The 16,105-nt window shown below is 32.5% G+C and overlaps 2 protein-coding genes across 2 annotated transcripts; both read left to right on the top strand.

Annotated features, from left to right (window-relative positions):
• Positions 1-600: 600 nt before the first annotated feature.
• LOC143056414 (uncharacterized) lies at positions 601-4,680 on the top strand. Its single transcript, XM_076229503.1, has 3 exons — positions 601-809; positions 1,860-2,066; positions 3,221-4,680. Exons 1-3 carry the CDS (start codon positions 668-670, stop codon positions 4,216-4,218), a joined length of 1,347 nt encoding a protein of 448 aa, XP_076085618.1. The 5' UTR covers positions 601-667; the 3' UTR covers positions 4,219-4,680.
• A 4,598-nt stretch (positions 4,681-9,278) lies between these two features.
• LOC143056097 (uncharacterized) lies at positions 9,279-15,985 on the top strand. The gene is made up of 3 exons (XM_076229184.1): positions 9,279-9,492; positions 11,140-11,346; positions 14,153-15,985. The coding sequence occupies exons 1-3, from the start codon at positions 9,351-9,353 to the stop codon at positions 15,196-15,198; spliced, it is 1,395 nt and encodes a 464-aa protein (XP_076085299.1). The 5' UTR covers positions 9,279-9,350; the 3' UTR covers positions 15,199-15,985.
• The last annotated feature ends 120 nt before the right edge of the window (positions 15,986-16,105 follow it).

Below are 16,105 nucleotides of genomic sequence, written 5' to 3'. Positions count from 1 at the left end.
ATTAACACATACAGAGAAGACAAGTTTAACCATGTATTTATTCATTAAACTATAGGACTTCACGAACACAAATAGAGAAGATACTGTATTGCCATAAATGTATAATTTGTACTCTTTTGGGTCTCCGTTATACTAGGACTGTATAACCATGGCTACATTAAACGTAACATAGGTACAACAGAGAGAGTTAGTGGGGGAACTACATGTGAAAAATATAGTTTGTCAATTATTTGTACCTCCATTTCGAATACATTGTGCAATGTTTCTGAGTTTATGATAGTGTATGCTGGATTGTTGTTTCTCTGCATGTACTATGCAAACTTTTATTCGTACTGAAATCTGAATATGTCAAATTAAGTCGCCGATTTCTCAATACTAAGCAAGAAAACGGATTTCCTTAAAGATAGATAGATAATTTATCCCATTGGTTACATTCTTGTACCTTTAGATAAAAAGTGAAGGGGCTACACGTAAAAGTAATTTTAAAACATTAAACATTTCTACGTGCACTCATCTCTATAGGGGTGATAAGATATGAAAAATATTCGTACTAGTGTACGTGTATCATGTTCAAAATTGATATCACATGATAACGTTTAACACATGATTATAGATACATGTATTTACTACATATCAAAAATTACAGTAATAATTATTGTGATCTAAAATGTTTAACGTTAAGAAGCATCTTCCGCGTGTCTTGGCGTTGGTTGCAGGATGTTTAGGAATGGCGATTGCAGGATCGGTCTTTGCATATGGTGCCTATATAGTGGCAGTAAAGAAACATTTCAACTATACCCAGCCTGAAGGTATTGCCATTTTACTTTTATGTTAATTTCTGCGTGTATTTTGATACAAACTAAATGTTTTTAAAGGACGACTGTTGATTGATTGACCGATTGTGGCCAGTTTAACGCTGTGTCATTACAAATAGGTTACTTTGCGAACAAACTCAATTTCAAAAAGAAATAAAACAAAAGTATAATGTCAGATAATTTCCAACGAAATAGATTCATTGTTCACAAAGAGATTTTACTTTTAAAATTTAAAATAAAATTTTATAGAAAAACAAACCTTAAAACATAGAAAAATATTAAATAACAGCAACCGGAAGATGGACCTCTATATCAATTAATATCTTATATTTACCGGATACAAGTTGATTAAAAGATAGACTGTGTTCAACACGTCATACTAAGTTGGGAAAAAGCAAGAATATGCTTAAAATTCAAATAAAACTAAAAACTACATATTTTGAAATATATTAACATCAAAAGTGTCCACTTTTTTTTTCGTAAAATGAACATTATCTGTTATACGTGGGGTTCCCCAAGGGTGACTGGGGAAACGAAATATATACCCTCATTTTCCAGTGGCAGTCCAAATTTCCCCGACCATCATCCCGAATGGACTCTATTATGACAAGAACTACCTATTATATTTATTGTTAACTTGTTCTTGTCCTGAACATGCATGAAATATTTGCCACTGGATGTAAAGCAACTAACAACCAATCAATCAATGTCATATGTGGTTTTTGTTTGTACATTCTGTTGTGAATTAGGCCGTTAATTCCTCGTTTAAATATTTTCACATCTTTCTTACTGTCGGGACTTTAAATAGATGACCATACGATATGGTGTTTTTAAAATTGTTGAAGGCCGTACGGGTGCCTAAAGTTGCTAACATTTATTTCATTCTATCCCCGTGTGATAATTGTCTCATTTGCAATCGTTCCACATTTACTTACTTTTATATTGATTTATTTTTTGCTTAAATATGTACATGTATACAACCCCATTTAATTATTCTTTCAGACGATTAGTGTATGTACACTGTACTATATATTTGTATTACAGTTGAATTATTTGGTTCGATGTCAAACTTTGGAATATCTCTAGGATTTCCTGCTGGTATTGTTTGTGAAAAGTTCGGACCAAGGATAGCATCTTTATGTGGGCTTATCATAGCTTCTGCTGGGTTTACATTATTGTGGAGTGCTACATTAACGGAGGAGTTTTATTCTAACAAAGCAGGATTACAAGATATATACTATTTCATTTCAGGTAATTGGTATACTGTAATTAGTTACTGTACTGTATGGAATAATTATAATTAAAAGGAGCCGCCATTTAACTTAAAAAGGGGATGTTACGGTTTTTCTTCTCGGTCAGATTTGTTTTTAGTTTTTCGACGCAATCAATCAGATTATTTTTTCAAAATTTACCACTACAAGGTATGGGGAATTTGCAAGCAGAATATTTTTTTTGTCATCTGCTTGATGTATAATCGAAAAGAAATATATATCGTATAAGTTTTTGACACAATTAAAGTCCATACTCTTACTTGACAAAAGAAATTAATCAAAAGAACAATCACTGTTCTTAAACTCAAAATTTACAGTCAGACCTTTAATCCCGAGCAAAAGTTCAAACCTCACTACAAGTTCAAGACGAACCAATAGTAAAATTACGAATAGAAATGGGGAATGTGTCAGAGACAACCACCCGATCACCGATCAAAGATCAGATAACAGCTGAAGACTACCAAACAAGTACCGATTTGAACGCAATTTGTTGCTAGATTCCTCTCATGTTGCAACGCTATCTTATACAACTGCTCGTTAATACCAATACATATTGTATTTTTTCTGAAAATCTCACAAAAAAGTACACCAACTAATCTAACACTTACACAACCAAAGGCACCACAACAATATATGTGTAAGATCATTTGAATTAATGTATAAACAGTTTTATAATTTTAATGGACTGCATGTAGTATGTGGCGTAAAATTATTAACACATTAACATAGGGAGGGTGAATGTAAACAGATAAGAACCACTAAATTCAAGATTTATTTTTTGAATTAAGCAAAAGTTTTTTTTCTCATTAGGATATTTAACAAGAAATCGTGTTTTTCTAAATTCGGCAGTTACATACATGTATTTTAGAATCTCATATTCTGACCAAATTGTGTAATAAAGTACATGTCCGACATACAGGAGTGCATGTTACACAAAAGAGTATACTTGTATTTCGCAATATTCCATAGCATACTATAGAATAACCAGGTATTACAGCCTCATCAATTTCGTCATTGCAGAATCGTTTTGTATTATCATTACCTTTCAAAAAAAAATCTTTCAAAGGATATTTACTATTTGCTCTATATAGACAGTTTATTCTGCATTTTATGGGTTGTTAATTCTATTTTCAGGTTTTGGAGCAATATTCTTATATATGGCTGCCATGACAACTAACGTCATCAATTTTAGTCCGAAACATCGTGGCAAAATAATTGGTTTATTAGACGCTTCATTTAGTGGAGGACCCGCAGTGATGTCATTTCTGTACGGTGTTATTTTTGCAAAAGGGCGTAATGCTGAGGACCAAAATCTAACTGGTTTTTATCTGACATCAGCAATATGTTTTGCCGTTATAGGAATATTCGGAACAGTTTTTCTCAGATTTTATCCATATAACCCGGACCCAGATGAAGAGATCATAATTAATACGGATGATTCTATCAAACCAATGACACAAGAACACGTCATCGAAGATCTCACTGGATTGTCTCTTCTTAAGAGATTTGACTTTCATTTTATAGCATGGGGGTATATTATGTGTGCTGGATTACAACTGATGTTCCAGAATAATATTGGAACGTATTTAGCGTCATACGACATTTCAAAGTTTACGACGGTGTTTACTACAATCAATCCAATTTGTGGTATTTTTTCAAAATTTTTTGCCGGTTTTTTATCGGATGCTCTTGTAGATAGATATCCTAGGGTTGTCGTTCTTTTTGGATTTAACATAATGCAGACAATATTTTTAGCGCTTTCTATATTCTTTTCTGACAAGTTTGCCATGATTCTAGTTGTCAATTTAGTCATTGGGTTTTCAAATGGTGCTCTTTGGTGTCTAACGCCGACCATGATCAGCGAATTTTATGGATTGAAATATTTTGGGCGCAACTGGGGTTCTATTATGCTTGGTAACGCATTTGGTGGACTTCTATTACAACAATCTTTTGGATGGTTGTATGATAGTAGTATTCGGTTCAAAGGCCAAACAGACTGCAGTGGTTTGCATTGCTTTACGCTAAGTTTTACCTTGGCTGCAGTGCTATCGTTCTGTTCCTGTATATTTAACCTTGGTCTTCTGCAAGGTGAATTAGACAAAAAACACAAACGCAAACCAGAAGCAAATTAAAATTTTCATATTAAAAACCACGATAATTACTCATAGGAAGATGCCAGAATTTGCAGACCTTTGTTCCGAATGAAAACTGAAGTCCGTGCGTCTGGTCCATTCTTTAATGGCGGAATTTACTGTGGAAAAGATATACACGGCTGGACCTTGATTGATATGAATTATATTCACTTAAATGAAATCTAGAAGACCTTGAGGTGCAAGATGTATTGCATTGTATGATTTTTTTTTAATTGTTTTATATCCTCGGTGAGTCCTTAAAACAAACCTCCTTATAGAACGACCATTTAACTTCAAACGGATGGTAGGTGAGGTTGGGAGAAATGTGTTTTTCTTACAATAATATTCTGATCCCCAATTTGATGCAAAAAAATATTGTGGCAGAGCAGATTACAAAAAAAAAATATTCTGAATCCTGATTTTCCCCATACTTTATAATGTTAAATCTTGAGAAAAAAAATATCATTTGTTCGATAACGTCGAAAGATTAAAAAGTTCGCATTTGCGCGAAAAATATTTCTGATACATACAAAAATCAACAACAATTCCCCCCTTTTGAAATTAAATGGTTGCTCCCTTATAATGTCTGATATTGCTCAAATCCGTCCTGTGATGATCACATATGTTGTGACTTTTTGTTTTAATGAAATAAAATGTGATTGCATAGTACAATTAATTATAGTTACTTCAATTCATATTGCCTACATGTGAATAAAATGGTTTGAAACTATTAATTCATATAAATATAGAAATTATAATTTTCATTTGTAACCATGAACTTTTCAGTTCGTCTTCGACTTACATTGTACGAGTCTTAATATACATTGACTTCGTCCTTCCCTTTACATATAGTTATGATCAGTTATGCATGCTATATGTGCATTTCCCTCTCATATAATTAGAATGTTACAAACTTTGTTGTATTTGCAGATAAACATGCGAGTACATTTGTCCCTCATGATAAGGTTTCGACTTCGTAAAAATTTCTATTTTGTAGAAGCAATTGTTGCTAGGTGTGGATATTTAAAATTTTTCTTTTCAAAGTAGAGTTTTAAGTTTGTGCTATTGATTATAAATCCAGATATGATTAGAGTTTAAAGTCATATGAAACGATCAGTTATGCATGCTATATGTGCATTTCCCTCTCATATAATTAGAATGTTACAAACTTTGTTGGATTTGCAGATAAACATGCGAGTACATTTGTCCCTCATGATAAGGTTTCGACTTCGTAAAAATTTCTATTTTGTAGAAGCAATTGTTGCTAGGTGTGGATATTTAAAATTTTTCTTTTCAAAGTAGAGTTTTAAGTTTGTGCTATTGATTATAAATCCAGATATGATTAGAGTTTAAAGTCATATGAAACGAGTGACCGGTGAAAAATAATGTTATTCCAATTCTTGAACCAATGCATACACACATCATAAACTTAATCTTCTGTGCAAGATTTTATCATTTGTTTTCGCATAAATTTCGTATAATCGTCAATATTTTATTCTCAATCGGTCAGTATTGTTGTGAAAATATGGCAGGTAATTAAAGTTCGTGTTTTGAAGCCGAAGTTTAACGATTGTCACCTGTTTGTTAACAATCAACAAAAAAAGCATGGATATTGAGCACGTGTTTAACATGTACAATTAGATAATAGTTTATACTAAGGACATCCATGCGTATTGCGATGACCGGATTTTTACGAGATGGGTCACACTAAGGTCACTTTGCATACGGAAAATATGTCGGGGAATTGCTTCGAAGGAAGCAATTAGAATAAAGTAAACTTCTAAATATGAACAAATTAAAGAATTTTCTTCAGAAAAAAAGTATATATACATAAGTTTTATAATGAAAACTTCCCGTGAGTTATAAAAAAAAATATGCATTATTTTGTTTTAATTTGAGGTTTCTTATGACTTTAAATTAGCACAGCGACAACAAGCAATATGGGTTAAGAAAGAAAAAGATGTAAGTCTTTAGCTTTCTATGATGTGTTTGTCTGTTTGTTCTTCTCTTTAGTAACCAAGGCGCTTTTAAGTTTGTTCTTCTCTTTAGTAACCAAGGCGCTGTCAGTTTGTTCTTCTCTTTAGTAACCAAGGCGCTGTCCGTTTGTTCTTCTCTTTAGTAACCAAGGCGCTGTCAGTTTGTTCTTCTCTTTAGTAACCAAGGCGCTGTCTGTTTGTTCTTCTCTTTAGTAACCAAGGCGTTGTCAGTTTGTTCTTCTCTTTAGTAACCAAGGCGCTGTCAGTTTGTTCTTCTCTTTAGTAACCAAGGCGCTGTCAGTTTGTTCTTCTCTTTAGTAACCAAGGCGCTGTCAGTTTGTTTTTCTCTTTAGTAACCAAGGCGCTGTCAGTTTAATTTCTTCTTATTAGTTTGAATGTCCCTCTGGTATATCTCGCCTCTCTTTTCTTTAAAAACATAGACTAAGGTTATGCTATTTAAAGCTCTAACTTTGACCTGCATATTTTTTTTTCAATTCGAACTCGCATATCTATTTAACGATTAACGATCAACTAACATTACAACAAAAACTCATATAAACTGAATAAAAACAGACAAATGACATCGACATGGCTAAACTGGATAAAAACAGACACATAACATCGACATGGCTAAACTGAATAAAAACAGACAAATAACATCGACATGGCTAAACTGGATAAAAACAGACAAATAACATCGGCATGGCTAAACCGGATAAAAACAGACAAATAACATCGGCATGGCTAAACTGGATAAAAACAGACAAATAACATCGGCATGGCTAAACTGGATAAAAACAGACAAATAACATCGACATGGCTAAGCTGTATAAAAACAGACAAATAACATCGACATGGCTAAACTGGATAAAAACAGACAAATAACATCGGCATGGCTAAACTGGATAAAACAGACAAATAACATAGACATGGCTAAGCTGGATAAAAACAGACAAATGACATAGACATGGCTAAACTGGATAAAAACAGACAAATGACATCGACATGGCTAAACTGGATAAAAACAGACAAATAACATTGGCATGGCTAAACTTGATAAAAACAGACAAATAACATCGACATGGCTAAACTGGATAAAAACAGACAAATGACATAGGCATGGCTAATCGACATGGCTAAACTGGATAAAAACAGACAAATAACATCGACATGGCTAAACTTGATAAAAACAGACAAATAACATCGGCATGGCTAAACCGGATAAAACAGACAAATAACATAGACATGGCTAAATTGGATAAAAACAGACAAATGACATAGACATGGCTAAACTGGATAAAAACAGACAAATGACATCGACATGGCTAAACTGGATAAAAACAGACAAATAACATCGACATGGCTAAACTGGAAACAGACAAATAACATCGGCATGGCTAAACTGGACAAAAACAGACAAATAACATAGACATGGCTAAACTGGATAAAAACAGAAAAATAACATAGACATGGCTAAACTGGATAAAAACAGACATAAAACAGTTACACAAAACACAACATAGCTTGTTGTCGTCGTTGTTATAATTTGACTTCATAAGAATTGTCATCTGAAGATTATGCTTAGCTGGTCATAGAATCGAAATTAAGTCTTAAATCTGTTATAACAATGAACAATTTTTTCTTCATTTGACTTATGATACTGTTGTTTTCGGTTGTATACATTGTACAAGTGATCGCCCCAGTTGTAAATCATGTCTGTGTTGCTTTGGTTTTTTTTTTTTTTGTTTTTTTTTTTCGATGTTGTTGTTTTGTACTGTTAGTTGTTTGTCTGTTACTTTTCTGTCATGACATTGCCAGTTTATTTTCGCCTCTCCTTGAGTAATCAAATGATTCAGAATGTATTATTGTTTTTTTTTTCAAATATAGCCGACACGGACAAGGATTCACAGCTATGTACGAAGGCCGGTTAGTGACAGGGTGAATTTTTATTTCTAAGTCGTTATAACGACTCAGCTGAGGTTAACAAGTTAAATTACTTCGGACACCAACCATTCAGAAAAGTCAGACTTACGTCAAATAATAACATGGCCATTTGAAAACCCAGACAAACAGAAAAATAATAAGTCACATAATTGGTAGGTTCATTTGATGTTATAAATCATTGTATTGTCGTGGCTGTCGAGTATCATTAAACGTTTAGGTCAGGCCGGGTACATTAAAATAATGGACAATTTGAAGACAGATAATCCAGTGATGTAGTCTTTTTTTATGATTTGAAAGATTATAAAGTTGAGATGACCATTGATAATCTGTTTATCGCTATTTTACCTTTGACGACGTTGCCAATTTCAATTCAATTTCAATAACAACGCCACGTGCGTCCTTAGTTTCTAGCGATCATTTTCCATCTCAAGACAGTAGCATTATTTGAAAGATTATCACAAAAAAATATCAAAGGAAAAATGAAAAAAATAGCGAGAAATATATGTATAGGTAGGTATTTCACAATTATTCAATATATGAATAGGGGTGGTTTTTTTTTAAATCGCAGCTGCACAACTGTACCCAAAATCCCATGTTGTTCAAAAACAGTTTCCTACAAAATTGATGGCAAATGTAAAACCTGATGTGCTTTAATAACTTAGAGCAAATTATAAATAAATATTGTGCCTCATCCTAGTATAAAATAGTTGAAAGATAATTGTTTCTTTATTTCACTTTCTACATACGTAATGGTATCATATTCTATTACAAAACAAATAATTTTACTTAGATAATAAATAAAAGAAGAAAAAATGAGAAATAAAAAAAAAGAAACACTTATGTGAAATTTGTGAACGCTTAATGTTTTATCATTTTGAATTTGAGCTAAAATGAACATTATTTTCGAGCTTCTGCATAAAAAATCAATAGCATCCAACATTGAATGAAAACTCTATGAGAAGGTACGTCAGGTACCAATAGTGTTTTAGTTTTTTCTTGATAAAACAAAAGTTTTGAAAACGAGTTACAGGGCACAAAATGTAATAGGCTATCAGTGTTGTATATCTACACATTACATACAGAAAGATAAATATCTGATAAAATTTGTCACAATAAACTACCCTATATTGATACTAGATATATACTATAATCATATAGAAATAATTTGTGTATTAAATTGTGTATATTATTATAATAATAAAATCATATAAAATGGTACAAATATCTGCGAACGTACAGCGGGCTGTTGCCTTGGTGGTAGGATGTCTTTGTATGGCTATCGCTGGGTCTGTTTATTGTTATGGAGTATACATTGTGTCTGTAAAGAAGCATTACAACTATACCCAGTCGGCAGGTAACAAATAATATTTTGATTATATTCCGCTGAAAAATCTGTCAAAGCTGCATACTTTTTCTGATTTTCTGAGACAGTTTTCTTTGTATCTTTTTAAATGCAAATGAACGAATCGTTCGCACTAGAAACTCATAAATGTATCATATTCTTAAAAACCATTGAAATTGCTTTTGAAGTAAAATAAGAATATCGCAATATATGAATCAAAAGCATAAAAAAACATTATGTCAAAAACAAAAAAGAGGAGAAAGACTAGCATCAGTCTACAAAACACAAACACCACTTTTTATTGAGTCCAACGCTTCGCACTAAAAACAGGGATGAAATCGCTTGCATCGTTAAAGAGAGAGAAAAAAAAGCCCATCCTGATATTGATGCATGCGTCCCATTGCAAGATAAACCTATTGATATTTCACATTTAGATATTCAGTGATGGATAAACAACGGCAACAGTAGTATACCGCTGTTCAAAAGTTTATAAGATAAAAACTGACATATTTCTGACTTGGTACAGGACATTTAAAGTAAGTTAACCCTGGTTTTGTGGCTAGCCAAACCTCGCGCTTTATGGCAATGTTAAATATACCGCTAAAGTGACAACATAACATGAGAGGAATACAGTACAAATAAATACAAAAATACATTATTTACCATTCTTATCTTCTATTTTGTTCACCAGGGAAATGGGCTGATAATTGCAGAAATATCCGGGATATTGCACTCCAGTTATATATATGCAGTATATAAGCCATTTGTAGTTGTTTCATAAAAATTTAAAGTTTACGATATAAAGGTTGAATAAAACTGTTTTTTTTTTTATCAAGGAAGTATTTTTATCGAACCTTACCATCGATTTAACAATGTTGATGTAAGTCATAGAGTGCTTATATATAGTAAGTGGTTGACTGGTTGTTGTACCTTTTATAAGAAAATTCAGTGGTTTTACTTACTTTGATACGAAAATAAGAAAATGTGGTACAATTGCAAATAAGACAACAATCAATATGAGACCAAATAAAGTTGATGTAAGAATCTACAAGGATAGAACTTTTTGGCCATTGATGTTAACAAAACTTTCGAATTGTTTTACAATGTGGGTTCTTTATGGACATGACATAACAGTTGACATTCCATAATATATACCTACATGTATATCCACAATCCCTCCAAGTATCTAAACAATGCAATTCGTTGGTACAAACTAACTTCAGTTTTTAAATTCTTAATTGTTCCTGGTCTCTTTCTTTACTCTTCCACCGTTTTTTTTTTTTAATTGATTTTGTTTTCTTCATTTAATCACAATCCTTAATGTCTGTTTAGTTCACGCATTATTTGTAAATATAATGGAATTTCATGACACTGTCGTACAAAGTGAGAGGTTTAGCGCTATAAAACCAGGTTTAATTCACCATTTTCTGTGTTTTTTTGTCATTTGATTTTGCCATGTGATTATGGAATTTCCGATTTGATTTTCCTCTGAGTTCAGTATTTTTGTGATTTTACTTTTTAAGTATATAATATTCATCTATTTTACCTTGTCTTTATTTTGATGTTCTCATCGGAAAAGAAAATTGATAAGCAAAGAAAGACAATTCACTTCCAATATTTCAATAAGTTCACTGCACACAATTTATTTTTCATTTTCAGTTGAGCTGTTTGGTTCTACGTCAAACTTTGGGATATCTTTAGGTTTCCCAGCAGGAATGATGTGTGAACGATTTGGTGGACGTTGGGCATCCCTTGCAGGGCTATTGATATCATCATTGGGCTATATGTTGTTATGGAGCACCACTCTAATGAGTCATTTCTATTCTACAAAGTCCGCTCTTCAAGCGGTTTACTTTTTTGTTGCAGGTATATATATATTATATATATATTGTTTTAAGATATAAAAAAAATCGTATTTGAATATTTAATTACATGCATTTATTTTTACCAGTATTAAATACGATATTTTAAGTGCCCGCTGTCTCATACAAATCTATGCAAATTCACACAGAACCAAGGTTACATGATCATCCTCGTACTCTTGTTACAAGGAAGATCTATTTATGTAACAGATTGAGAAAAAAATCCCAAAACTTTGAGGATTTGCCTTTTAAATTTAATTTAGGTTCAATATTTTCACGAATATAATTCTCGTTTCCTTTTTTTCTGCTGTGAAATGTCAATATGTAATTCGGTAAAAATGCGCAAGAAACTAAAACTTAAAGAGAGCCTACTCCGTAATTTGCTATCATTTAACCAAAGGTTATCTCCAGATTTCTGGAATTACCAGACACGCTGAAACGAAAGACCGTCCATTTCTAATTTAGGATGAGAGTAGTTCACGCTATACCGTCTTCATATACAAAAGTGTGTTCCTTACGCAGAAACTGCTCCAACAGAGTAATAAGGATGAAAGATTAAAAATGATACGCCGTACATTTAATGGACACCATCCCGAATTGGTTGATCTATACGATGTGCCTGTGTTTAAATAACTAATGACATTTCGACATATTAACATTTACCTTAGCTGTATTTGGCAAAACTTTTAGGAATTTTGGTCCTCAATGCTCTTCAACTTCGTACTTTATTTGGCATTTTTAACTTTTTGGGATTGGAGCGTCGCCGATGAGTCTTTTGTAGACGAAACGCGCGTCTGGCATATACTAAATTTAGTCCTGGTATCTATGATGAGTTTATTTATATCGTCTGTCTGCTAACTACCGGACGTGACCTATTCCAGAATATGATTGTTATACTGAGTATGAATTTGCATTGCTGTACGACGTGTCTCTGTATTGTGTACATCCAACATTCATGCATTTATTTTTATGTTTCTGTCATGGTTTCGGTTAAATAATGTGTTATGTCTTATCGTTTGTTGTTCAAATATTTATAATATTGCCTTTCAATATCATCATTGTCATATTTTCGAGTGTGAATTTGCATTGCTATACGACGTGTCTCGGTATTTTGTATATTCAACATTCATGTTTTCTTTTTTTATGTTTCTGTATGGTTTCGGTTGAATAATCTGTTATGTCTTATCATTTGAAGTCAAAATATTAATAAAATTGCCTTTCTATAACATCGTCGTCATTAAAAGTCCTTGGACGAGTATTGTGAAAATAATTGTATAAATTTCGAGATTGCATGTTAGTTACGTAGACGCGTCACTGTTTTTTGTATCCTGTGGTGTTATTGTTATGCGGTTAGCATGTTTTGTCGACTATTATATTATGTGTTTGTGCGTTTTTTCTGTGATGAATGTTCTTGTGTGAGTTTGTGCTGTATTTCTGTCACATAATGTCACGTCATTTCATCGAAATATTATTTTTATCATTTTCATAAAGTTGGAAGTTTGGCTAACCATTAAACCAGAGTCAACCCACAATTTTTTCTTAAAATGTCCTACAATAAGTCAGGAATAATATTGGCGGATTTTTTTTTTGTTGCACTTCAGTGTTTCTGGTATTCCTTTGTTTTCCTCTCAAGGAGGCTCGCGGGTATAAAAAAATTAGCAAAAAATTAAACATTTGTTTTTTCATTACAAATTTTATTTATTACACTATTAGTTATTACTTTATAATATCGTAAAAAAAAATCACCAAGACAAATCGGTGACTTTAAAAATGTCTATATCATCCAAAAAGCTCCAAATTATCTCCCTTTGGTGCAAAACTGTCATTTTTTTACGTTTAGTTCGAAATATCTTTTTTTTAACTCATCGGTGACCTATATTTTTTATTATTGTTTTCAAACAAGCTGTACATAAATTAAATAATTGTTAAATTTAAGCAATTTCTGTAATTTAGTTCCTTTTTATTTCGATATTACCAATATTTCTCCTATAAGTTCAACAGAAAAAAAAGGCCATTAACAAAAATGTATGCTTCTTACGGAGGCAGATTGTGAGCTTAAATTAACGGTGACCCCATATTTTTATTTTACATTTCTATTAGATATAAGAGAAAGTTTAATCATAGAAAAAAATAATAAAATCCTATATGAGAACAAAAAAGTTGATTTAGACCCGCGAGCCCCTTAAAATTGAGAGTTTTCCTCGGGTTAAGTAAGTAACCCGGATTTGTTGTCTTTCAACCGATTTATGATATTTGAACACCGGTATATTACTGTGGCCTTTATTCAAAATAGAATAGTAAGGTCGGTGGTCATGTTTCGACTTTGTTTTAAAATTATGAATGCCTGATTCTTACAAAGACTCTAGACTGGCACTTTAAAAAGGTGTCCCCGATGCCGACGCCGTAGTTTGATATAATAAATTATCTTTGGATTACATGTTTTGCTTTTCACGATCGTCGTCGTCAACGTCACACTTTAAAATAATCCTCAACATCTTGAAAATTGGTTGACCGAATTCACAGATTCTTAGATATAAATGACATCAAAACAAGGAATTATATAGTTCTGCTTTTATCCGATTATTAATCGATTTTTTTTAAGGCTTTTGTGTTCCAAACATAACCATTTCTGCTTAAATCATATGTAAACAAGTAATATATAATGCATACCTTAAAATACAATAGCGTATTCAACTGATGTTTTTGTTTTGTCCCACTTCTCATATACGTGAAATTGATGTTGATATGATGCGGGCTTCATAACACTTTTACGAATCAAACATAAATTAATTTTCATATCTCATTCATAGGTTTTGGTGCTATTTTCTTGTACATGGCAGCTATGACAACTAACTCCATTAACTTTAATCCAAAGCATAGAGGCAAAATAGTTGGTATTCTAGACGCTTCATTCAGTGCGGGTCCAGCAATAATGGCACTTCTGTACGGGAAAATATTCGCTGCTGGACATGTTCATGATGAGGAAAATCAAAATCTTGGCGGTTTTTATCTTACGACAGCGATTTCGTTTGCGGTTATTGGAATAATGGGAGTTTCTTTCCTTAATAGCCATCCGTATGCAGGAGAGAGACAGATTGATGAAATCTCTTTGAGGGTAAACGAATCGACAATAGCGGGAACATTCGAAGTTGTCGGTGACACCGGTCCACCAATCAGAAATGTAACAGGATTAAAATTACTCCTTAGGTTTGATTACCATTTTATCGCATGGTCATATATTTTCTGTGCAGGTCTGCAACTAATGTTCCAAAACAACATACAAACCTATCTTAAAACCTTTGATCTCGAGGAATATACTACTTTATTTGGCACGGTTAATCCAGTTTGTGGTGTCTTATCAAAATTTGTCGTTGGATTTGTTTCTGATATGATAGTGAAAAAAGTACCACGTGTAGCCCTGTTACTTATTTTTAACATCGTCCAAACTATCACTCTGACATTGTGCATATTCTTCTCAGACCAATTCGTCATGTTAGTTGCTGCTTTATTAGTTATAGGTCTTGCAAATGGCGCTGTTTGGTGCTTAACTCCAACAATGATCAGTGAATTTTATGGACTTAAATATTTCGGTAGAAATTGGGGAGCAACAATTTTCGGAAATGCAATAGGAGGGTTTGTTGTGCAACAGGTTTATGGTTGGACATATGACAATAGCATTCGAATAAAAGGTGCAACCGATTGTAAGGCAGGTGTCCATTGTTTTACCTGGAGTTTTGCCATGGCTGCAGTTCTGTCTCTTTGCGCATGTATATTTAATATTGGACTTTTACAGTATCAAAACGACATAAAGAATCGACAATCAAGAACACAGAACGAACCAAGAACTGAACTATAGAAATAAACAATCATCAATACTTTCATATTGAAAATGAAATAGTGTTGAATGAAACGAACAAAATGAGTTGTATAGTTCACAGTACTATATTAAGGCGATTTCTCGCTCTTATATCTGTGCAAGAATTTCGTTATTTTTCGTCGTAAAATTAAAGGAGAAGGCTCTATCAGATGCATATAATGTATTTTACTTGCTTTAATAATTTTCATGTGGAATATTAATATATATGCACGTACTATATTGAACTATTGCTATTTGTGATAAAAATATTTCCCCACAAGCGTTTTACGACAAGAATTTTAAAACCCTTATTTGGTAATACAGCAAAATTACACAAGAACGTGATCGTTGTTGACATATTCAGAGAAATAATATAATTGTTCTTGCTGGTAAAATTTGTTTTCGACAGTTGGACTCTCGATCTAAAATAGCTTATATTTGCTATATATTTGATTATACTTTCTCTGAAATTGTGCAACAGCCTTGGTTTTTTTTAATATATTTTTGGTAGATTTAATTTACAGAAACATATAATACATGTAAGCACCAACACGTACATTGTGCTTTTTTATGGGGGCTGAATGCAACTCAAATAAATAACAAAATAAGATATGTTTTTCTTATTATCTTTTTAATTGTAATTGCTACTAGTGGTTTGACGTATGGTCTACTCCAAAGAGTAAAACCATCTATCTGGCAGCAAGAATTTATGTTGAATGACTCATTTCAGTTTTACTGTTTAATTTCTTATATCGTATATTAATAAAACAATACTTGTATCTCTCGACGGAAAGCTTTATTGTGGTTAGTTTCTGTAGCTAACTGTGCTGTTCTGAAGCTACCGTGTAAATACTATATGTAATGAACACGACATTGTGCTAAATGTGAATATAATTATAACATGGTG

This window comes from Mytilus galloprovincialis, chromosome 13 (genome assembly GCF_965363235.1).
Source record: "Mytilus galloprovincialis chromosome 13, xbMytGall1.hap1.1, whole genome shotgun sequence".
NCBI classification, from domain to species: Eukaryota; Metazoa; Mollusca; class Bivalvia; order Mytilida; family Mytilidae; genus Mytilus; species Mytilus galloprovincialis.
This window is presented reverse-complemented; position numbering and strand designations above follow the sequence as displayed.